The sequence below is a fragment of the Pseudophryne corroboree genome, chromosome 3 (genome assembly GCF_028390025.1).
Source record: "Pseudophryne corroboree isolate aPseCor3 chromosome 3, aPseCor3.hap2, whole genome shotgun sequence".
Classification (NCBI taxonomy): domain Eukaryota; kingdom Metazoa; phylum Chordata; class Amphibia; order Anura; family Myobatrachidae; genus Pseudophryne; species Pseudophryne corroboree.
Window position 1 is genome coordinate 180,076,522 of NC_086446.1, and position 26,085 is coordinate 180,102,606.

The 26,085-nt window shown below is 42.7% G+C and overlaps 1 protein-coding gene across 4 annotated transcripts in view; it reads left to right on the top strand.

Moving 5' to 3' along the window:
- Positions 1-26,085, top strand: part of ADK (adenosine kinase) — a 671,242-nt gene that overhangs the window by 407,543 nt on the left and 237,614 nt on the right. For all 4 annotated transcript variants that reach the window (XM_063958650.1, XM_063958649.1, XM_063958652.1 and 1 more), the window contains exon 5: positions 23,088-23,260. In XM_063958650.1, coding sequence (XP_063814720.1) covers positions 23,088-23,260 — 173 coding nt within the window. The remainder of the gene's footprint in view (positions 1-23,087; positions 23,261-26,085) is intronic.

The window sequence follows — 26,085 nt, forward strand, 5'->3', positions numbered from 1 at the left end:
TGTGATTCCCAGCTCTAACATTGCAGCTCATAACATAACGAGAAGCTTTTCATCTGTCAGATCCAAGTGTCCTCTGGAGGAAATGCAGACCTTTTGACCCTAATGCAATCCAAATGGAGCAGTCTCTAGTGGCATGCAACACCACCTCTTGTAAATGGCTGAGAATAGTTGTTGTTACTAATGAAATGATTTGGAGAACAGAACAGCAACAAGTTCACTGAAATAAAGGAATGCAAAAGCACCTGGTCAGTACATTTGTAGTAGTTCAAACCCCTAAGAGAAATGACTCCATTTCTAAATGTACGTAATAGATGCAGCTGTGGTTCTTAGTGGGGTTATCTTCATGATTTGACTTTCTTGGCTTTTTTTTTTTTTTGTATTTAATTTTTTTCTTTTTGAGTCAAGCTCTTTAGTGTAAGGTTGTTTTTCTCTTTTGTGTTTCTCTTTTTTTTTTAGACCTATTATACCTCTGATTTGTGTATTATAACGTGCAGTCTTTTCTACTCTGGGAAATTTTAGCTGGGAACAGGGAATATTGGAAGATGACATGCATCTGTTCAGACGGCTGTGTGTTTTACTTTTCCAAACTTTTATGACGGGATGATAGTCCATTACAGGGACTGTGTTAAGTGTATTAGGAACTGTGGAGGTCCCAGACTTGCAGCTAGTGTTGAAGGAGTTGTATGTTCAGTTTAGACTCTTCTCACACCAAACCATTGGCCAGTTGTTGCCTGACTGATGGTTTGAGGGAGCTGTCTTGTGTGGAAGGATTGGCCATTCTAGAATCCGCTTTTGCAGTGTATGCAACAGCCAATACTTAAGTACCTGTAGTTTAAAGAGAGAATACCACCTATATTTGACCACCTCGCAGAGTACATCAGTTTGAGGCTTCAACATTCTCTGTAACTGGATGATATGTCATAAAAGGTTTTGGAAGTTGTGTGACCATCCCCCTCAGCCCCCTCATATGTTGAGTATCTTTTATTTATTTTTATTTATTTTTGTGGTGAGGGTGCAAAATAATGTAACCTACAGATTACATCACATGGGTTATCTGTCGACAATGATGTCTTCGCGGAGACCATAAATTTGCCAATTTTTCTGGTTCCTGTTATAATCAATTCTGTTTTACAGTAACCTTAGATTTTTATTTTGATGAATCTACACATATCTCATGGTAATTAAAAGTAGCTTCATTGTTATCACCCAGGACAGAAATACTATAAGCAAGATGTGTGAGGTCCAGTTAAGACTAGCCACCTTATTTCAGACTGACTAGTAATCCGATTTTCAATAGTTCAGTATTTTTTGAGTGGGTAGCTCTTTATTAGGAAAGTTGCAGAGAAGCTGCAATAATTCAACAATTTTAGGATGAGCCAAAACTGCTGAACCAACAGGACTGTACATCTCCAGGCAGAAGGACTAGATAATTTCAGGAATTGGTGTAGATCCAATCGTTGTGGTGTGCTCTACATTTTATCAGAAGGTTCACTAGTGGCCTTGCTAAAATGTAGACATGAACTATGACAAACAGAGTAGTTTGTCCCAGTCTCTTGTGAAAGAAACAAATTCCTTCTCTGGTAGATTGCAAACTCGTGGTAAAGATAGGTTTAATTTTTCACATACCCTACACACGGGTGCATCACATGGGTGTGAGTAAATAGTTGGTAGTGCTTGGGGAAGAGGCTTAAGTAGTCTGTTTTGGTTCAGGGCAACCGATGCTGGAGAAGCTGGCCATGACCTAGCTAAGTGACCAGTGACCAGGTCACGGGAAAACTTTACTGATGTGATTGTTGGAACCACACTTAATGCTGTTTGTACCTTCCTCACATTTGGTGAATAAACTACAGCCCAGTGGTTCAACAAAACCTGTGGACATCTGATAATTACTTTCTTGCCACAGAACGTAGTGTTTAGGAGCAATGTTATTGCTAGCCACTTCCCCTGCCAATTAAGGCAGCTGGCTACAATGCCCAGTGGTATAGGTTGTAGACCTACTGTACATTAGTTCATTAGAGCATGAGGCAAACTTAGCAGTGTCTGGAGATTCACTGTGTGTTATGTAGTAATAAAGTGAATGCCGGCTAACCACCTTTACTTGCTGTGCTCAACCCCTGCGGAAAAAATAGTTGGAACTCTCCAGGGAGAGAGGTGGACCATTCTTACACAATAATTTTTTTTACCAGCAGGTTGGTGAGAATACAGCACATACAGGCATTTTATAAGTACACATGGGGCCAGATGTACTGGAGTGTGAGACGGCCGGTGCTTCGAGATTCCATCCGAACTCATACGTTTGTTTTTTGTTTTTTTGTAAAGCAGCAAAACCAGGTTGGAATATCAGAGCTCCGGCCGTCTCGCACTCCAATACATCCGGCCCATGATCTTTAACATTTTGAGAAGTATCATTTTGTTTTGTTTTTTTGTTTGAGGGAGGGGGGGGGTGTTACTGATGCATTTAGCTGAAATTGTATTTATAGCAGAATTGCTTTAACAGACTGGGTGAAGGGAAGTACATAAGCAAGACAAATTTTGTGTCCGTATGTTATGTTGGGACATATAAAATAAGAACCATTTTCATTTTATTTTCACTGGCATATTAAACATGAAACATAGAAACGGAATTTGACTGCAGATAAAAAACAATTTGGCTTATCTACTCTGCCCTATAAACGTGTACATGGACATCCACATACACTAGGGTAAATTTTTGTTGGGAGCCAATTAACCTATCAGTATATTTTTGAATTGTTGGAGGAAACCCACACATGCACCCAACACAGTTAGGACCATAGTGGAAATCTAATCCACGACCTCAGTGCTGTGAGACCGTAATGCTAACCATTACACCATCCATATACAGTGTTTGTAAACCAATGGTTTTCAACTGGGTGCAACGTGTCTGTGGTCCAGGACCGAAACAAATTATTTATGGTCAGTGTGATAGGCAAAATCAGTGCTGGTGGCTGGCAATAATAAAATATGGACAACCACACACCCCCTCCCCCCGCCCTCCCCACACAACCCTGACTACCACCACATAAGTGAACCTTAAGGTGGCAAGTAAGCACAATTTACCTAATTTTATAATTTTTGTTGAATTTCACAATAAGAAACTATTGGCCCAGCGGTGCCATAAGAAATGCAGATATCCTAACTTCTCCAGTGTCACGCTTCTAAACTCTTTTTTCACTGCTTAATGAGTAGACCCTTAGCCGCCAAGTGTTTCAACTGGTGGTGACATCTGTTTGCCATGGAAATATATGAAATCCCTTTACTCATAATTATATCATATGCCTTTTTAGGGCAGTAACTTGTGGAAGGACATTAATCTTACTTTGATTATTAGTATTCTACATCTTCTGTGACACAACAGAGATACTCCTCTTGACACATTGGCAGGTGGACCACTGGTTCCTCCATTTAGCTCTTAGATTTATCCCGTTCTTGTTACACAGTATATTACTTGCCTACGCCATACACTGGTACCTCCTCCCTTTTTTATAAGGTTCTTAAGATACTCCATCTGTGACTGATGTAACGTGTGACTGTTTTTGTTGCCCTTTTTTCTCCTCCCTCCCCTCTTTGCTTTTCACACAGAAAATTGTGCCCAGCACAAAAGACTAAGGCAATGAGCCTACCTCTCACATAATTGTGTAATTATCTTCAGCAGATGGGACACTGCGTTAAGTAGGACACACTGTTCTACTTTTCAGACATTACAAAAGGTTTTCTCTCCCTATTTAAGTGTTGTTTTTTACAGAAGGATGGAGACCAATGTCTTATGGCTCCCCTCAATCCTTTTATAATTATACTCTTTGCTCACTTCCTGATGGGTTTAATGGTTTGTTACATTATAGCCAAAGTGAGCAACTTTTCCTTAATATTGTACACAAGTGTCATGCAACCAAGCTGGGCAATCCCTTAAAGCATCATGCTAAGTATGTTCTAGGTGACCAAGGTGTCACATACTTAAATCCTGCTTGTCTATTTTTTTGTGACTGGTTTTTGGTCTCCTTTCTAAAGGTTTTCTGCTCCAGGCTGCCACACAAGTGTGCTTTGCTATCAGCAGGCAGCCTAACCACATGTTCACTCACCATGTTTGCACAATGTGAAAATCAATTTCCAGGGCTGCCTTCCAGAAACATCCAGACAATCTGTGCGCCCCAACTTCTTCATAGCTGCCTATTTTGCAATTTAGGAGTATGACCCCTGGAACACCATTTTACTGGGCTGTTAGCAAATTCTTAAGTAATGGCACAAGTTAACTACACAAAAATGAGCTTCATAAAGGGTGATGTTAAATAATATACTAACCAGTGCTGTTGCTTAACCAAATGTTTTGTTGACATTAGACATTAGTGTGTCATAAACAAGACTTAAAATGATTCATGGGAATTTATGTTGTCTAAAAAATAGCTTTCTACACAATCATTAAACATACACACAGTTACAGTAATTGAAGCTATTACCAAGTAATAAAAGTGTAGTGAACCCTAATTAAGTTTAAAGACTAATTTAGTCTGTGCGTCAGCCTTCTACTTTGTCATTCAGCACATACTGTACATCATATTGAACACGATGACTTGTACTGTTTGCAACGTTCTTGCATTGGATATGTGAAATGCTGTACTCAGCCATATTCTATCTTAAAGTATATTATCAAATATTTTATTGTGATAGTAATGTCCAGTGTGTGTGCTTGTTATAGCATGTCTTGGAATTTAAGGGTTAATTCACATTTCTAAGGTTTAAGATGACTACTGAGCGGTAGTAAATGTATTTTTCCTTTTTGTTATCCTTGTGTTCTACTTTGTCACATAACAAGCTATTTGCAGAGATTGAAACATCTGGTCAATATCCCTAACACTACAGTTTCATGCGCAGTTAGCAGCAGGGGGCCCTTTCTCCATACATATCACTGAGCCCATAAGGGTGGGACATATGGCATGCAGACTCCTTCCAACAGCATCCTCTCTTAGGCTTTATGTACAATTGTCATTGGTTTACTTTTCATTCTTACTGCTCTCCACTCTTTTCCGTGTTTGTAAATGTTCTGCAGTTACAATATGACAAGGCACTAAAAGCTTAACAGCTCCTTACTGCCAGGGTTTAAGTGTGTTTAAAAAAGAGGTGAGTTTCCTTAAGTGTTAGCACGTTGCTTTGTTTAGACTGCTTGCTGCCCTTGGGTGATTTGTTGAATGCTTTGTAATATAGGGGCAGCCTCGAGAAGTGATAAGTGCAAGGTGATAACGCACCGTCCAATCGGCTCCAATATGTAAATTGACAGGAGCTGATTTGCTGGTGCATTATCACCTTCCACTTATCACTGCTTTATCACTTCTCCAGGCGTAATACGTCTGCCCCATGATATGAAAACTGAAGATTCCAGTATAGAATATAATACAAATTTGTTTTTGAAAATTAACGTTTCCGCTTTGCAGATAATTTTTGCCCCTTCCTTAAGGCACAAGTCCCTAAACTTTTGAGAGAGAAAAATCTGCAGGTGTTGAGCAAGGATCAGTTGATGTAAGAGGAACCAGTACAGCATGGCAGAGTAGTATTATAAGCAGGAAAATCAATTTCTTACCTAGCACATACAATAATAATGTGGTGGTCCTTACAGATTACTGGCACTCCAAAAAAGCACAAAATAAAGCAAGTGGGCTGGACTGTATTTTATAGCGACTGTGGCCTCCAAACGCTTCCTCTGTGTAGATTTTTCAGATGCGTCTCCTATTGTACATATTTGCACAATTTTCCTATAGTGAGTAAGGGGACTTTTTAGAGTAATAAGCTGTTAGAAATAACCAAAAACCTTGCTTGCATTCCCAAATCGGGTCACAGGGGGTGTACTTTGTCTCACCTAGAATTACACTTCTCGGTTACCTAGGAAACTGCTGTTTGGTCGGAAAACAATAAGTACATTACATGGTGTACTGTTTCCAACTCCTCAAAGCCTGTCCCTGATTAGCAGTTTGTTGTGTTTCGGTTTGGAAAGAAGAGAACACCACAGTTGTGTGACCTAACGTAACTATAGTTACCTTTTTGAAGTACTTATTACTTTAAGAAATTTAAGTTTTTAATTATTTTTGTTGTTTTACTGATCTTTTAATACTTATGTCGTAATTAATTTTTCACTAAATATACAGTAGACAATTGAGGACACTTCCAATTTCACAACTTGTTTAAAAGTAGTTAGCCAGTAAGTTAAAGGAATGTGACCTAGCCTGAGGCTACATTATCTAGATTAACCCACCGTTATACATATTTAAGTGTTCTTCACTACTCGGTTTGAATGTATTTTGTTGCCAATTTTTACTAATGTACATTTGTCTCCGCATCTGTATTATATGTAAAAATTCGAAATAAACATGTAAAAAAAAAAAAAAAAAATGGCGTTAGCTAGCAGTTTATTCTGTCTCTACGTTATGACTTTCATGGTGATTTCAGTCAGCCATATAATTTACTACTTATTGTTGCATGTAGTAGAATGTTGTAGGGAGGACAAAACATTTTATAGGATACCTTTATGAACTATATGCTATGTACGCAGCTTCAGGTGTGGTTCGTTAAGTCAACATACATTGGGTTGACCACTGAAGGTCGACATGGGCAAAAAAATGACATGAGTTTTTTTTTTTACTTTTTTTGGTGTCGTTTTCTTCGTAAAGTGACTGGGAACCCCAGTTAGTGCACCGCGTCCCCTCGCATGGCTCGCGAACTTCGGGCAAGGTTACCGTTCCGAATTGTAGTCCACGTGGATTAAGTATGAAAAAGGTGAAAAAATGAAAACCTTTTTAAAAAACTCATGTCAACTTTTTTTGCATGTTGACCTAATGCGTGTCGACCTTCAGTGGTCGACCTAATGCTTGTCGACTTTACGACCGCCTCCCCACAGATTCTTAGATAAAATACTGAGTTGTGGTTATGTATTTTTGTCAACGGTGATCATGTCCGCATGAGAATGTTGACACGGTCGTACTGTCAATAGCTCACGTTGGCATGTTTTATCATGGCAATCACCATGTTTAGTCATAATGTCAGCAGTCCATTACATGGGTGAGGCTAACCCTAATGCTGATATCAACATTTTCACTGTCTGGACATTGTGGTTCATTCCGACCAATTCGCATGCAGCGGTTTTTCGCTGCGGTGCGAACGCGTCGAAACTGTGCACGCGCGTCGTTGCCAATCGACGCAACGACAGGAAGAGAGAAGAAAGTGATCGCGATCGCAAGAAGATTGACAGTGGGGAGGTGTTCCGGGGCACATACTCACCGTTTTCCGGGCGTGGATATCCGAACACAGGCGTGTCCAGACGTTTGGGGGGCGGATGTCTAACGTCAATGCATGTTTTGCAGGAAACTTTTTTTTAGCATTGCAGGGCTGCACAAGCAATCGTAGCCCTGCTATGCTAAAATACACTCCCCCATAGGCGGCGTCAAGTTGATCGCACGACCAGCAAAAAGTTGCTACGTGCGATCAACTCGGAATGAGGGCCACTGTGTCCGCATCGACTTGTTGCATGTCGTCATTTTGTCTGGGTACCAGTGAATGTGTTGGTTTATGTGAGCATCATGAGCTTAGAAGGAGAAGAATAGTAACTTGTAAAATGTTAACTGGGTTTGTGTTTTTTCTTCTTCCTTTAGTATATAATTGTTAGGTCAGGTTCATTGTTTGAAGACATAGGTATTTTAGTTGGATGATCTTTAATATACAGTCCTACATAGTGCTGCAAAAAAAAAGGTCTGGTTCATTAAGGAAGGAAATCATTGAGCTGAAACCCTGTTGCTTTTGGCTAAGTTTTTGTTTGAACTTTCTTCAGTTGCCTCTGGCACTGAGACCCCACACTATATATGTTATAGTGTTGCAAGGAGAACTTTTACAATGGACTGTTTTTAACTGCATATGTTTATTAATCCCTGAGTTTTCACAATTTGGACAATGTACATGATTTGTAAAGTTTTATTAAAAGAATAAAAATAAGGCTTTTTTTTGTTTAGGAATGCTGTTTAAAGATCAAATTAAACCATCATAACTCTATTTTCATATAGAGCAGGATGGTAAAATATCCATTTTACAAACACAAAAAAATATATATATGTATGGATGTAACTGCTGTACAAAAATATGCTAATACTACAGGAGACGTCTTGTATAAATAGACACCTCCTGTATGCTTCTCTGATTTGCTTCTGCACCGAAAGACGCAGCATCAGATCACAGCGTAAACATTGGTCGTTGGAGTTGCTCAGTTTACCCAGAATGGCCTGTGTTTTTATGCTGCTGCGACCAGTGGAGCTGCATCTGAGGACGCAGCCACAGTACTCTGCTCACCCAGAAAACAGGCCAACATGGCACTTCCCAAAACAGCTGCAGCCTATCAGTCAGATTGTCGCTTGGGGACACTGCGTCCGATGCAGAACCCGATCTGCACAGTATGGGTTCTGCGCATGCACAGTTCAACTAACACCAGAGATTTATGTAAACCATTAGCTCCTGTATCCCTAAATAAATACTCAATATTACATAAACCAATTCATAAACCAACAATAAATGATTAAATAAACAGAAAAATTGTAATGGTGTTTCTCGTCTTTTAGGCTCCTACAAACTAACGTAATTCCTGTCAACTTTTGCAAAAAGAAGAAAATAACTATAGCAAGCGCTCATAGGGGGTTATTCAGAGTTGTTGGCAATCCTAAAAAGTTAGCAATTGGGCAAAACTATTTTGCACTGCAGGTGGTGGGGCAGATGTAGCATGTGCAGAGAGTTATAGGCCCTACACACTGGCCGACATCAGTCAAAGATATGAACGAGATACCATTCATATCTTTGAGTGTGGAGGCACCAGCGATGAACTATGCGCGGCCCCGCGCTCGTTCATCGCTGGTCCCCCGTCGGCTGTACATGCAGGCCAATATGGACGATCTCGTCCATATTTGCCTGCACTTCAATGCAGCCGGGTGACGGGGGGAGTGAACAAACTTCACTCCCCCCGTCACTGCCACTCCGCCGCTGGGTCGGCCGTATCCGCCGTCATGCAGCTCGGCGGCGGATCGGCCAGTGTGTAGGGCCCTTTAGATTTGGGTGAGGTGTGTTCAAACTGAAGTCTAAATTGCAGTGTTAAAATAAAGCAACCAGTACTTACCCTGCACAGAAACAATATAACCTACCTAAATCGAACTCTCCCCACATGTTACATCTGCCCCACCTGCAGTGCAACATGGTCTTGCCCTATTGCTTACATTTTTTGCTTTGCTAACAACTCTGTAAAACCCCCATAGTGTAGTATAAGCCAACATTCGATACAGAAGGAGAATGTTCTGCTCACTTTTAGTATATGATAATTGGTTTATATTAAACACTGCCAATTTCTGCTTGGTGGACGTTATCATATCAAAGTTCATTATAATATACTAAAGGTGCACAGGATATTCTGCCAATTTATAGAATGGTGATTATACCAGTGGTTCTCCAAAGCGGTCCTCCGAACCCCAAACAGTTCATTTTCCAGGTCACCTTTGGATCTTTTAAAATGTGACAATTGGTCCTACATATGTGCACCTGCTAGGTGGTCTGGAAAAATGTCACCTGTTTGAGTACCTCTGCATTATACTATCTGCTTAATAAAAATATGTAAAGTGTTCCATCAATCCATCATGTCTCTTCATAGTGTCACCCTTAGTTTCATGAATAGTAAAGTGTTGCTAGATAGCAGAACGGGCAATGCACCATACATTTCATGTCGGCTGCGTTTCTCATGACATCAGACTCTCTATGTATATGGATCCGCTGCGAAACGGAGCATTTATTTTACATGAGCGTCTGCAAACCATTTCCAATGCCCAAAATAATGTGAAATAGAGCAGCCCCATCACCCTAAGCGATATGTGCTTATTGTAAAAGCTACAGGGAACAAGATGAACAGATTTAAGTATAAAGTGAGTTTCTGTGTTATTACTTGTTAGAGCTTGAAAGATTCCAGTTAGTAAAAGGCAGACTTCATAATGGTTGGTTGCTGCCCCAGTGACATGTTGGAGTGAACAAATTCACTTTTGGATATATAGTGTCACAGAGAAAAGAGCTTCCCCTACTTCTGTATGTCACCACAGCACAGTTTAAAGTTTTACAGATATTCCACATCTGTGCTCCAGTTTGTGTTCTAATGATTGAGATCTATCCAGCACTTCCTTATAGATCGGATTTGCTTACTTAAAAGAGCTAATTTACTTATTCAGTGTATAATCGATTTTTATCAAAGGAACTCTAGAGGCTACAAGCAATTTTTTGGCGTTGAACTATGCCACTGTATCTTTGCCCTCTGTCATTATTGTTGTTAAGTGTTTATAGTCAAGAATTTAGATTTAATTGAGCCAGTGACCTCCGTGTAACCCAGCATAATTCTGATTAGCAGTGGAGATTTTTATCGTTTATTTAATTCTTGCGCAGAAAACAATTAGTCGTATGCCCCTACCCTCTGCCACTTAGCATGGCAGCAAATTGGTGCAGCTTTTAATTCTCACAGAAAATTGAGTGGATCAGCTTATAGGATGTAATGAGAACCAGACTAGGGTTTAAACAATCTTCTCCTGCCCCCTCCTTTTCCTTCTCCTCACTATCCTTCCCCATTGTTTCATTAGCAGTCAGTTGAGTCTCGCTAGGATATTTTATTTCCTTCCTTCCCTTTTGCATGCTAAGTGAAGCATTGTCATCATAAAACGCTCATTGGCTGCCCCTCCTCTGTCTAATGTTGGATAAATTGAAGTGAGAAAAAAAAAACCAGATTAGCTCTGGAGCAGAGGTGAATGCAGCTATAATAAAGAGCAGCCATTTTTATTCATCTGCTTTTATGACATCATTGACTAATAGCTTGTAAGCTGCATTTACCAGAATGCAATGTATAAATGAAGGTGTACATAAGGTTGCTGCAGAATATGCACACAATTTTTTGTGAGCTAGAAGACAGGGAGAGTAAGACGATCAAAAAAAACTGAATCTAAGCTGACGCAGGATTCTGAATCGGAGTTTCCCACAAATATGTTTAACTATTGGGATACATCTTCTGTAACACCTGTATCTTGCCCCTATCATTATAAAGCTCAGCTACAAACTCTGAACAATAGGAATTTGATAACGTGAAAACAGGAGACAAGACATCAGTGTGTTTTGGCCCAGAGATTTTCTATTGAACCACACTAAAAAGGTTGTTACCACTGAGAATTCACCTGCAGCATTTTCCAGCAACAGCAGAAGCTACCATGACCAGTGTGCCTTTTCTTTGGCTGTCAGACTTCTGCATTTTGTATCAGGGATTTAAACCATTGATTTCAAATCACCCTTGTGTGTTGCGGTTTGTGTCAATATAGGGAGGCCAATCCCAAGCCTTTTTTTTCAATCCCGGGTATCTGGACTGAAAAATTATCAATCTTGAGATTCCCGGGATTGGGTTGAAGATTTTAAAATTAAAATCTACAGTGCGGGCCCCCCCCCAACCCCTCCCCCCCCCAACCACCTTCCCCCCCCCCACCCCCCCCCTTCCCAGACTTGCCCAGCCCACAGAACTACTCACCATCCTCTGAGACTACGGACAGGTTCACTTGCTGCAGGCGGTGCGTGGCGGGTTGTGGTCAGGATAGCATGGGCGGGCTGGTATCAGACTGTGCAGCATGTCCTCTGACTTAACGTCACGCTGCGCAGTGCGCACAGCCGGGAGCAGGGAAGCCGGCAGAAGAGAGCTGGACAGCATCTGAGCTGCTGGCCGGCATTGAAAAAACAAGAGGGCTTTCTAATCCCGAAATCCCCGGGATTGGCAGCTCCAATCCCGAGATTGAATCCCGTCCAATTTTAGGCCGGGATCACGCTGATTGAACATCCTTATTGCGCTTGATTTGGTCTAATAAACAAATTACTCAATTAGGCTTCCTACACTTGTGCATACATATCTAATCTAAAAGAGAGATATATGGTTAGTGTCGACAAATTACAAAATAATTAGACCAGCAATGATCAGGCCTACGGATGTAGCTTAGTCTCCAGAATGCTGCTGATTGCTGACAATTTGGGGCAGATATATTAAGCCTGGAAAAGTGATAAAGTAGTGATAAAGAAGTGGGAGGTGATAACGCACCAGCCAATCATTATGGGTTTGAAAAATACAGGAGCTGATTTCCTGGTGTGTTATCACCTGCCACTTAATACATCTGCCCCAGTGTTCTGTAAATTATCTGCTTTAGTGTCTGACTATAAAGAATACACAGTCCACCTAGTAGCAACTTTGTGCAGACTATTTAAACACACACACATATATGGGATGTAGTTAATATCCCAGCAGTCAGACGCCAGGATCCAGACCACCGAGAATGCCGACAGCTGCGCTAGGGCTATTAGCACTCGTGGGTGTCCACGACACCCATAGAGTGGGAACAGAACCTGTGGCAAGCTCAGCGTGCCCGCAAGGGATTTTCTGCCTTTTGCCCCGCTGCCGGGATCCTGGCATCTGCGTTCTGACCACTGGGATCCCGGCCGCCAGGATTCCATAACCAACATTTATATAGGTCATGATTGTATTTTCAATGCACATTTAATCAATTTGTACCAGTCTCCGAGTGTCGCCTCATTCTTCAATAGGTATGCATGAACACTTTGAAGGTTTCTGATTTTCACGGTTGTAAATATAAATTAGTGATTTGCTAAATCTATAGATATGTAAATTTAAGACATCTTAATATGTAAGTAAATATTAATCCATGGTTCTTGGCGTTACCCGAGAAGCAACCGTAGCAGATACGGTAAAAGTGACAGGACCATTTTTGTAGTTAATGATATTCTACACACTGGAGGTACAATCCGAGTTTTGATCCAATTTGTCCGTTTAGGTATTATCATTCATGCAGCACAAGCCACGCATCGGTAATGACGTCATTATGTCAACCCTTTTTTCATCCTTTTAGGGGAGGTTTATTAAAATTCTAATTTTGTAGTTTTCCTATTTCCAACCTGAAGAATACCTATGTTAAAATTCAGCCTCCTAACATCGGGAGGTAAGAGAATTAGTGATGAGTCAGTCAGTGAGTAAGTGATATATGGATATAATAGTATGTGTGTTTTATTTAAATATATACATTGTTTTGGGGATTTTTTACTTTGCTTGTTCCCAGTTTAAGGTTTCATTAGGTAACTAGTACACAAAAATGGATTTCCTTGTCCAGAACCTAAAAATCAAGTTACGGGTCACATTGTAAAATATGTGCCCCCAAATATTCAAGGAAGATATATCCTCCCCTCTCTTACCTTAATGGGCTGGTTGCCCGTCCTCTCGATGTCTGCCACACTTCCTGCACAGAGGAAGAGAACATAAGAGTACCCATTCTCTATGAACAGAATCTAATTTTGGAGCATTAGAATACTTGCGCATTTGGCATTACGGGACTTCAAATGCCTTACGGTGTCAGTGGTCACACAGCTTGGAGCTCATTAAGCTCCCGCTGACAAAGGACACTGCACAATTTTCCTCCTGTAGCTCAGAAGCGGTGTCAGTGTATAAGGAACATCACCACACGCACTCATCATTAAAGCTCCCCAGTCAGGTGAGACTGCAAAACGGATCATGCCAGTGTTAAACTACAATTTATGTGTTCAATTTTGTGTATGTATATAGGTCTATACAGACTAGAGAGTCACACATTGACAAAGATACCAGCGGATTGAAACAGCCACCTCCTCTTAGTTAAAGGTGAGTATAATTTTATTCACAGGTACCCTGGATCGTCGGCGACATTGGAGACGTGCCAGTCGGCGGGTCAACATAGGTAGGTATGTGTGTGTCGGCAGGTGTGAAATAAAGTTTTACTTTCACGGTGTGTCTCCTGTTTTTATTTGGGTATTTTTTTCCCAGTAGAACTACAGGTACCAGTGGGCCCGTTTTTCTCCCGCATGCTGGTACTTGTGGTTCTCCAAGTACCAGCTTGCGGGGGAGGCTTGCTGGGACTTGTAATACTACTGGAAAAACAATATTCTTTCATTTTTTCAAAAGGCTATCAGCCCCCCAACCGCAGCCCTTGGATGGGGGGGACAGCCTCGGGCTTCACCCCTGGCCCTTGGGTGGCTGGAGGGGGGGACCCCTTGATTGAAGGGGTCCCCACTCCTCCAGGGTACCCCAGCCAGGGGTGACTAGTTGGGTATTTAATGCCACGGCCGCAGGGCACTGTATAAAAGTGACCCCCGGCTGTGGCATTATCTACCCAGCTAGTGGAGCCCGATGCTGGTGTAAAAAATATGGGGGACCCCTACTCTTTTTGTCCCCCGTATTTTTTGCACCAGGCGCAGAGCCCGGTGATGGTTTTAAAAATATGGGGGATCCCCTGTCAGTTTTCCCCCGGATTTTTAGAACCAGGACCGGCTCGAAGAGCCCGAGGCTGGTTATGCTTTGGAGAGGGGATCCCACGCAATTTTTTTTCGGGTTTTTTGACCATTTTTAAAAACCGGATCAAAATCCGTCAAATCGGGCGTTTTTCGACAGCGGGACTGTCGAATCCGTTTTTTATTGAATATGTTGAATTCCGGCACCCACCTGCCGGAATTCAACGGTCGAATTGTGTTGAATTAAAAAACGGGCGAAAAATTGCCGCGATTCGCCGGCAATTGCATATACCCCATAGTACAGCTTAGAAAACACATTCAAACTAACATGGGGAAAAAAATGAATGTATTTTCTCCACTGTTTCGGTGGTAACACTGGTTCTAGTCCTACAGATGGCTCCACATGAAGGCCTTGTAGACCTGCTGTGTGCAACACCACCTGGAATAATGCAAATCAAAAAGTACTAAAATATTGAAAGATTATAGTTAAATAGTGGGATGTAGCGCCGGCATTCCACTGCTGGGATACCGGCGGAGGTATGCTAACCGGCGGTCACGCATACCCAACCCGTAAATAAGCATATCAGCAGAGGACATTTGAGTTGTTGGAGCAGTTATAGTAATTGTCGTTTTGTTTTGTGTTTTTTTTTTTTTTTTTTTAAATGGCATAGTGAAAATAAAACAATTAGATTAACATGTAGAGTATGTGGTACTCAAACTGTTGTGGCACTATACTTCCCAGAATGCTCTGCTTTAGTTATAGCATGCACTTGTAGCGAAACTGTGGCAAGGTATGCTGGGAGATGTAATTCCGCAACAGTTGAAGGGCCGCATGTTGAATAGAGTCATAGGTACAGCTGCTGGTTAATAACTACAAGAAGGGAGTGTTACCATGCATCAAAGATATACCCAGAATAAAAAAAAAATTTTTAACAACATTTATAACTCTATAACTCTACAGATAACGATATTTTGTTTACCTATAACCCCACATGGATTCATAGGTACAGCTGCTAGGTAATGAATGAAGCATTTTCAGATGTAAAAACTGTATCCCAACACAAAACAAAGACATAACATAACAAAACCATTCCACGTTCATATTAGATCAAGGAAAACTGTAGTCTGTGTAATATAATGTCAAGCATAGCAGTTATCTCAGTGGGATGCGTTCAATTTGCTGGGATCCCGGCAGTCAGGATACAGATGCCCAAATCCTGACAGCCGGAATCCCAGCAAAACAGGACTATTACCACTCATGGGTGTCTACGACACCCATAGATAGGGAATAGAGTCTGTGGCGAGCCACCGAGCCTGCAAGGGCCCTCCTTCACTCGCCCCGTAACCGGCATTCTGGTGGGCGGGATGCCGCTGACGGATATGGACAGCCAGCATCCTGTCTGCCAGTAAATCATACTGAATTCATTCCAGTATAGGACATTATACTACAGCAGAGATCACCTTGCACATGTGCCAGACCTGTATTTTAGAAGTGGTGTTCCGAACATTAGACATGTTTGCCAGCTGGGACCAATATGCAAGTTTCAGGGATAAATTTAGTCCTTAGTATTTTAAAATTAAAAGAACAATTTTGTTTTAGTTTTATATGGCGAACAATACTATTAAGCCTAAACTGACCAATTTTACCTGTAAGCATGATCAGTGTAGTAGTCTTGACAGCTGCCACCATCTGTTTGATCCGCCTCTCACTAGTTCCCCCACTTTTTTAAAATATGCGTGTGTGTGTGTGTTTGTTGAACCCATTATTATGCATTGTATATGCTGTTATTAGGGATGTGATACAATTTACCGGTGGTCACATGACAGACACCGGCATCCCGACAATGCTACTGCCGGCAAGGGACGGGGTATTATTTTACCTGTCCCTTAACCTGCCTGGGTTTCAGCTAGGGCTAACCCTCCTTTAATGCCTGACCCTAACAGTCACCCCGATACCTTTGGAATGTTGGCAGTCTGTGTTCCGGCGCCGGCTTCCTGAGTGCGTGTTGCTAACTGCGTCTCGTTAATAGGCACAATGAGCCTAGCTAGATTTTACCCAGCAAACGATAACAAAAGGTTGCCAACCACAGTAGTGTAACAGACGGAATGAGATATAAGTATACTCACTAGTTCATACAGCACAATAATAATATAGAGTTTAACATTGTGCAGCTAAGTAAGCAGCTGCTAGGAAATGAATGAAGGGAAGAGGGAGTATATTTGTGTCAAAAATATATGCAGAGCAAAGCTAAACATATAAAGCTGAAGAAAAACAAACATTCCACATTTATAGAGAATCAGTGTAAACTGAAATCTGTTTAATGTCAAACATAGGAAGTTCTAACAAGTGAATTAAAAATAAGTCTACTTCATACAACACAATATAAAGCGTGCGTGCCAATTCTGAGAAAATATTGGGGTTTATACTAGACAAATCATAAGAAGATCCCAATCAAAGGGCATAAAAAGTAAAAGTGCATTGAACATGCCCATGAGCGTATAATACTAAGCAGTATATTTATTAAAGTGCAGGTTTTTACATGTAGAGATGTTGCCCATAGCAACCAGCCTGATTCTAGCTATTCTCATCTAGAAGGTGCTAGATAAACGTTAAGTAGAAACTAATTTGTTACTATGGGCAACATCTCCACTTCTGAAAACCCGCACTTTAGTAAATATACCCCTAGGACAGGCCTGGCCAACCTGTGGCTCACCAGCTGTTAAACTACACATCCCGCCATGCCCTGCTACAATTTTAGCATTCCCTAATAACAACTGTGGCAAGCCATGCTGGGATTTGTAGTTTCACAACAGCTGGAGAGCCACAGGTTGTCCAGGCTTGCCCCAGGAGTTGAGCATGTGCAGAGCCGGCCCTAACCAATATGATGCCCTAGGCAAGATTTTGGCTGGTGCCCCCTAGCACCACCGCTGGTTCCGCCTCTGACCTTGCATCTCTTTCCCAGCACCATCACCCCTCACCCATAGCGGTCCTTATTTTGGTGTTTGGACCCCCTATATTTTAAATAGGAACAGTTTGCACATTTGGCGCACAGCCCAAAAAGGGGTGTGTTTTTGCTGGCAAGGGGCATGGCCACACAATAGTAACCCCAATTCCAATTACGCCACACAGTACTGCAACTTCATTCACATTTGATCATGCGATAGTGTCCATAATTCATATTACATCCCACAGTAGTATCACTTTACCTTATAAACGTTACTCCTCACAGTAGAGCCTCTTATTCACATTACATCACACTGAATTGCTCCTTATTCACATTACATCACACCCTATTGCTCTTTATTCACATTAGACGACACAGTAGTGCCCTTTCTATACGCAACGCCACATAGTAGAGCACCTTATACACATAATGCCACACATTAGTAATGCATTTATACACATAATTCCACACAGTAATGCCCCTTACACATATGAGACACGTTATTAATGTCCTTATAAACATAATGTGCCTTACACATTATGACAACCTTTATTAATGCCCTTTTACACATAATGTCCTTTACTCATATGCCGCAGATTATTAATGCCCTTATACACATAATGACACACACAGTGCCCCCTACACATTTGCTGCACATTATTGCCCCTATGCACATAATGACACACATACAGTAGTACCCTTTTACACACATGCCGCACATTAATGCCCTTATAAACATAATGACACGCATAGTGCCCCTTACACATACGTTGCACATTATTAATGCATTTTTACATGACACACATAATGCTCCTTACACATATTCTGAACACTACTGCACAACCAACCCACTCACATGCACACAGCAATCACACTGCAGCTAACACTGTGACCTCTGCCTCTGCTTGGATACAGATGTGTCCTCATAAATCTTGCCTCAATGCTAACATCTGGCACCTTTTTTTTTATGAAAATGCATCTTATTTGCATTGCTATGTGGATAGGATGCACAAGCTGCTTCTACTGATTAAAATGATATGCAGCATGCCTATATACTGTGTGAAACTGTGGCTGAATCTGCATATGAAACGCTACACACACTTTAGGCATGCCGCATATCATTTTAATCAGCAGAAGCTGCTGATGCCCCTAGGCATATCAAATGTCCTAGGCAATTGCCTAGTTTGCCTATGGCCGGCTCTGAGCATGTGAATATAATAGCAGGAGATGAGCATGGGCACAAAGTGGACATTGTTATGTGTGATGGCCACTGTGTGTTTTCCGGAACATCATGTTATCCATAGAGATGCCTAGGAAAATAAACCGTGTTGGGCTACTGTAATATACTACAGTATATGCAATGCACACATCGCTACCCACCATTGTGCAGAATTCCATTGTCCACAAACTGTCATAAACTCATCAGTGTAAAAGATCAGACATACTGTGAGTGTTTAACTATTATCTCATGGTACTGTACAATAGAATATGCTTCATAGAGTATAAAAGCAGGACTTCTCTTTGTAACTGGGAGAGTACTGATTATTTAATTTTGTGTGTCACTGTTCCAATTGGAAACTGTCATTGTGCACCAGACATGTCACTAGACTGTGTGAGCTGGAGTGTGTGTGTGTGTGTGTGTGTGTGTGTGTGTGTGTGTGTGTGTGTATACTGAAAAGGATGACAGCACTCACACTTCAATGTAATATAACACAATCCTGTTTGTCCCAACATTTCAGTGGCTAACTGCCTCTCTCATCAGGGACAAGTCGTAGATAGTCATTGAAACATTAGACTAAATGGTGGAATTAATTTTCCCTCGGTAATCTAAATGTGTCTTACCACATTGAAATCCCTGAGTGCGTCATTATGTTTCTTATGTTGCACGGTGTGTTGTGATGTGTTTTGGAAGGCAGTGAGACAAAGCAAGGCTTAACTGGCAGAACTCTATTCTCTGGGAGGAATTCAATTGTTTGAAAAGTTGATTGGGTGTCTGTTTTTTCCTGTCTATTAGATAGGAAAAAACAGATACCCAACTGTCAATTCAAACAATTGAATACCCCCCTCTGTGTTTCACATTTTATTTTTACATAACTGATCATCAAGCATGGTTTATAAAACTGGAATTGCCATACTTTATAAGGTAAATTAACTATAGTCTATTAAGCTTCATTTGTACAGTGTTTCCATTAGCCCCAAATAATATATGGCAAACTACATGTTTTGCTGCTAAAGTTTTTTTTTTTTTTTTGTCCAAAAGTCTCTTGCACGTGTTCCCATGGGAAATCTCTCTATCCTTTGCAGCATTATCTTAATGAGGTATAAAAAAAATAATAAAAAAATGGATTCTAATGTGTGTTTTTCTTCCTTGCATTATTATAGTGTCCCATTCGTTTTACAAAACTGGGAATCTTTTAAATACACTCTAAGCAAATAACTGATACATATTTGCTCTTCAAACTTGATACAAACACCAATTACAGGTATTGCAACAAAAGATGAAAATGTTTCAATTCTAGGGCCAAATGATTGCATTGTCATGTGCTTCATATACAGTGTTTCACCTCCCCTATTTTGGAATACCTGTTTACATCTTATTTTAGACTCTGCCTGTCAACCACTTCGTTAGCATGTTGGCAGGTCTGTGTCTGAGCTGGTCACACTGTACCTCCCTGTCCCTTACATCAAAGGAAAAACCACTAATTATGAACATGTATTGTGCTTACTTAGCCTGGTACTCCTGTAGCAGGGTTATAAAGGAAAGCCTGCTGATTATTAGTAGTGGGGCTTCCTTTGACATAGGGAATGGGAAGTTACTGCTAAACAACCGCATTCTACTGTATGTTGTCTGCTCTAGAAACAGGCATCCCTGAAACAGAGCACATGATTGACAGCTCTGAAATATACGCACCTCAGTAGGATTTGCTATTGCTTGTCAGCATGCTAATGCCTGTTGATAAACAGAGCCTGAAATATGAAGAGCGCAGGTATTTCTTAAAAGGTAGGAGTAGGAGATGCATAGTAAATTACCTCGTATTCGTAAGAGTCTGTAGGGACTTGAAAAGTGCGTTCAAATGTAGTAATTTAGCCCGTACATTACAGGGACGTGCAGTCAGGGGAGGCAGTGCCTCCCCTGTCATTATTGAGTAAAATAATACAAGGAAGATACTTATGACATATTCTGTGTCATAAGTAACTTCGTAATATTATTTTAACCATTATAAGATATGGAAGTAGCAGGTTAGGAGGCACTGATAACAGTGCCTCCCGTTGTGAATGGGACGGAGGAGAAAGCGGGGGGCGTGGCCAAGCACTGGGCTGTAAAAGCCCATAGAAAATCGACGAGGAAGCGGCACTAATAGAAGTGCCGCAACGATAGGGCTAGATGTGATTGGACAGCGGATCCAGGGCTGGATCCGCTGGTCCAATCACCTATAAGCTGAAAAATTAGTGCTCACTTTCCTGTGCGTGCCGCTTCCTTGTCAGGCACAGTCCCCCTCCTGCCGCATGTTCCCCCTCCTTCTCTGTCCGCGCCGGGCGCCGCTAAGAAGAGCCGCTGTCGCCGCTGAGCAGAGCCGCTGTCAGACCTGCTCAGCAGGAGCAGTTGGAGGGCGGAAATCAGTGAGCCGAGGTTCGTCCTGCCGCATGTTCCCCCTCCTTGTCTGTCCGCGCCGGGAGCTGCTGACAAGAGCCGCTGTCAGAGCTGCTCCCTCCGCCCCACAGCTGGCGCATGTCCCCCTCCAGTGTTTGTATGTCTGCGTCGCTGAGAATAGCCGCTGTCAGTGGCAGGTCCGCTGAGAAGAGCCGCTGTCAGTGTCAGACCTGGTCCCTCCGCCGGCAAGAGCAGCTGGAGGGCGCAAACAGATTCACTCCAGGTTCCTCTCTCTCTCTCTCTCTCCTTCCAAACTCCTAAACCTCCTCAGTGTATAGGTAAGTAAGTCTGCCAAAGAACAAATTGTGTGCCCTCTCTCCTTTACAGGTACCCCAATTGGATTCTACTGGACAAGTGGACGTGACCGGCGTGGGATGTAGGTAAGTAATCTGTCTCTCATTTTTACAGGTACCGGCCCTGTTGGATTCTACTGGACAAGTGGACGTGACCGGCGTGGGATGTAGGTAAGTATGTGTGAGTGTGTAAGTGTGTTTTAATAAATTTTTACTGTCACGGTGTGTGTTGTGGTGTTTTTATTTGGGTATTTTTTTTTTTGTAGAACTACAGGTACCAGCGGCCCCGTTATTTCCCCGCATGCTGGTATTTGAGGTTCTCCAAGTACTAGCAAGCGGGGGAAGCTTGCTGGGCCTTGTAGTTCCACAACAAAAAACAATATTCTTTTTTTTACACACATGGCTATCAGCCTCCCATCCACCGCCCACGGACGGCCCTTGGGTGGCTCGGGGAGGGGTGGGGGACCCCTTGATTAAAGGGGTCCCCACACCAGCATGGGGTGACTAGTTGGGGGGGTAATGCCACGGCCGCAGGGACCAATATAAAAGTGTCCCCCGGCTGTGGCATTATGTCCCTGGCTAGTGGAGCCCGGTGCTGGTTTTAAAAAAATTTGGAACCAGTACCGGACTAAGAGCCCGGTGCTGGTTGTCTAAATACGGGGAACCCCTGTCCAGTTTTTTTTTCCAGTATTTAAACAACCAGGACCGGCTCAAAGAGCCCGAAGCTGGTTACACTTAGGAGGGGGGACCCACACGCATTTCTTTTTTTAAATTTTAACCAATTCATAGCCTTTTCCACAGATAAGCATGCACGGATCTCGCTGATCCGTGCATGACTATCACAACAAGCCAGCAAAAAGCAGGTCTATTTGAAAGCTCCATTTTTTTTTACAAATTATATGCTTTCGCGGCAGTGTTTGTTTTCTATTAACTTAATAACGCCGCATCCACGGTGCTATTAAGTTAATGGAAGCCCTGGACAACAAAATTGCATTCATGTCCTCCTCCCACCCCTTCCCAGTCCCAAACACTAATTTTTTTTTCTATAAAAATGTACAATATATCACAAGTATAATGAGCAGGCGGGCAGTGGCGGTAGGGGTCATCAGCAGGATTCGGCGGACATTATGGCTGCAGTGCCTCACCAGCCACTGACCTCACTGCACGCCACTGGTACATTAGTGTTTAGGTTTGTTATAATGCCAACATTATAATGTGTATTTATAGAGTATTCTCCTCTATTGATCTGTAGATGAAGGACTTTTAGCAGTACCTAGAATCTACCGTAATTCATCTGGGGGTCGAGCTTTTAGTCATGCGGCTCCGACTTTATGGAACTTACTTCCCCGCACAGTGCGAGAGGCCCCAACTATAGAATCCTTCAAAAGTAGACTCAAGACTTTTCTGTTTACTAAAGCATTTCCATAGTGTCCCTTTTAGTATCTTCATGCTTCTGTATTTTATGAAAATGTACTTCATTATTTTCTGTACTATATTATGCTATGTATCTGTTAAGCGCCTTGAGTCCTATTGGAGAAAGAGCGCTATATAAATAAAATTATTATTATTATTATTATTATTGAGTGGGGTAAATGTAAAACAATTACGGGAAGAGATGGAGGCAGATTTAATTAAGTGCAAGGTCTGGTAGAGGCCTTGCACAATGTTCCTGTCTATTACGGCAGTGCAAAAAATAAATACGTGCTATTTCTTATCGGCAATATCCCACAATGCTCCCCCTGGACCTCGTGTATAACTGAATCTTGCCCCATTGACTTTTGAACCAGAAACTTTTTTTTTTGGCAGAGGTGAATACTCCCCTTTCTTTTACAGTGGATGATCCAGAAGCCTTATAAAGTGGCGACATTTTTTGGATGCATCGGTACAGATAAGTTTGGAGAGATCTTGAAGAAGAAAGCAGAAGAGGCCCATGTTGATGCCCATTACTACGAGCAGAGTGAGCAGCCCACGGGCACGTGTGCTGCTTGTATTACCGGAGACAACAGGTCAGTTACCTTCTTCTATTTCTTAAGCATGTCCACTACCTGCTTGCTCCTTCATTGTGTATGCGCTGATGCGTTGCTTTAGGCTATGGAACAGGAAAACTACTATAGACTCTAAGCAGATTGGTTACTTGGTGGCGAAGCCAATTGATTTTTCTCTGGCTGGGTCCACAGGATTATCCACAGGATAACATTGGGATATGGTTGAGCGACAGCGGAAATGGCACCAACACTGTCACAAGCTTTCTGGCCTCCCAGGATGCATCGGGGCTTCCCCATATAATCCCGCCCACTGATTCTTAATAGCGTCTTAAACGCATACTGGAAAGAGTCGCTCCAACAACTCCCCACTGGGTCGCAACAACGCTTACCTTCGTGGTACAGTGCTGTCTCGACGGGCGTCTGTGTCGGATGTTCTAGCAGGTCCAGCAGACATAACCAGGCTGTGGCTGGAGCATGGGGGGAAGGTGAGTCTTATGGATTTCCTTTTACTAGGGGGGTCCGGACACAGCTACACTGTATTGGTGGAGACTACAAACAGTGTGTTGATGCGCCGAACATCTGGAGTGCGACAGCGCTACGCTCTAGGGATCATAGGCGCCAGGACTAGGTAGAGGCCGCGATCCTTAGGGTTTAAGTCAACGGGGGGATTCAGACGCTCTCCTGGCCGCCCCTCCTCCTAGTACATGATCAGTTTTCGCGCGTCTCCCGTCCATGAACTGAATGACCTCACTTCCGTCTCAGACGCCAACACGAGGGTACTCGGTCTCAGCTTAGACGCTGCGGTTGTGTACACTAGAGATCCCACCTAGACCGAGTCACAGGCCTTAGCGTCTGCATACACGTGGAAGTCGCTGAGCGTCCGTGTCCGTCAGTGAGCGACTGTGTCCGTTATCAGGAGCGGTAGTGTACATCAGTAGCGTCTGAATCCACTCAGCGTCTTACGAGCGCATTTGCTTGGATATGGAAGTGTGGTGAGTCTCCCTGTATCCCGCTCTCCAGAGGAAGGGTATACAGTTCTAAAACTTCTCTCTACTTGTTAGTATGAATTGTTAATTTTTAGTACATATTGCATATGAGATCTGTATATTACTGTGTTTTCTGCATGTTATGTTGAAAAAGAACTAGTTGAAACAGAAGTACAATTTTCCTACTTATTTATAAGTTGTTATGGGGGTTGTATTCTCATATGACAATGTCTAATGCTTTAACATGTGACTGACTGCTAGTATGTGTGCTGACTTTTCTGATGTAACGTCATCTTGTTCTGACCCTCAATTCAGGTGCACTGTGGTCAGATTGATCTCACTTCTATATACTCATATATAGGTGATTTTCAGTCACAAATTGTGTAGTCATTAACAGATTTTCTCTAACGTCCTAAGTGGATGCTGGGGACTCCGTAAGGACCATGGGGAATAGCGGCTCCGCAGGAGACTGGGCACAAAAGTAAAAGCTTTAGGACTACCTGGTGTGCACTGGCTCCTCCCCCTATGACCCTCCTCCAAGCCTCAGTTAGATTTTTGTGCCCGAACGAGAAGGGTGCACACTAGGTGGCTCTCCTGAGCTGCTTAGTGAAAAGTTTAGTTTTAGGTTTTTTATTTTCAGTGAGACCTGCTGGCAACAGGCTCACTGCACCGAGGGACTAAGGGGAGAAGAAGCGAACTCACCTGCGTGCAGAGTGGATTGGGCTTCTTAGGCTACTGGACATTAGCTCCAGAGGGACGATCACAGGCCCAGCCATGGATGGGTCCCAGAGCCGCGCCGCCGGCCCCCTTACAGAGCCAGAAGACTGAAGAGGTCAGGGAAATCGGCGGCAGAAGACGTCCTGTCTTCAATAAGGTAGCGCACAGCACCGCAGCTGTGCGCCATTGCTCTCAGCACACTTCACACTCCGGTCACTGAGGGTGCAGGGCGCTGGGGGGGGGCGCCCTCAGACGCAATAAAAACACCTTAGATGGCTAAAAATACATCACATATAGCTCCTGGGCTATATGGATGCATTTAACCCCTGACAGTTTTTCCTTAAAAAAGCGGGAGAAAGGCCGCCGAGAAGGGGGCGGAGCCTATCTCCTCAGCACACAAGCGCCATTTTCCCTCACAGCTCCGTTGGAGGGAAGCTCCCTGACTCTCCCCTGCAGTCCTGCACTACAGAAACAGGGTAAAACAAGAGAGGGGGGGCACTAAATTTGGCAGATTAATAATACAGCAGCTATATAAGGGAAAAACACTTATATAAGGTTATCCCTGTATATATATAGCGCTCTGGTGTGTGCTGGCAAACTCTCCCTCTGTCTCCCCAAAGGGCTAGTGGGGTCCTGTCCTCTATCCGAGCATTCCCTGTGTGTGTGCTGTGTGTCGGTACGTTGTGTCGACATGTATGAGGAGGAAAATGGTATGGAGGCGGAGCAATTGCCTGTAATAGTGATGTCACCCCCTAGGGAGTCGACACCTGACTGGATGGTCGTATGGAAGGAATTACGTGATAGCGTCAGCACTTTACAAAAGACTGTTGACGACATGAGACAGCCGGAAAAACAGTTAATACCTGTCCAGGCGTCTCAAACACCGTCAGGGGCTCTAAAGCGCCCGTTACCTCAGATGGTCGACACAGACCCAGACACGGACACTGACTCCAGTGTCGACGGTGAGGAAACAAACGTATTTTCCAGTAGGGCCACACGTTACATGATCACGGCAATGAAGGAGGTTTTGAACATTTCTGATACTACAAGTACCACAAAAAAGGGTATTATGTGGGGTGTGAAAAAACTACTTGTAGTTTTTCCTGAATCAGATGAATTAAATGAGGTGTGTGATGAAGCGTG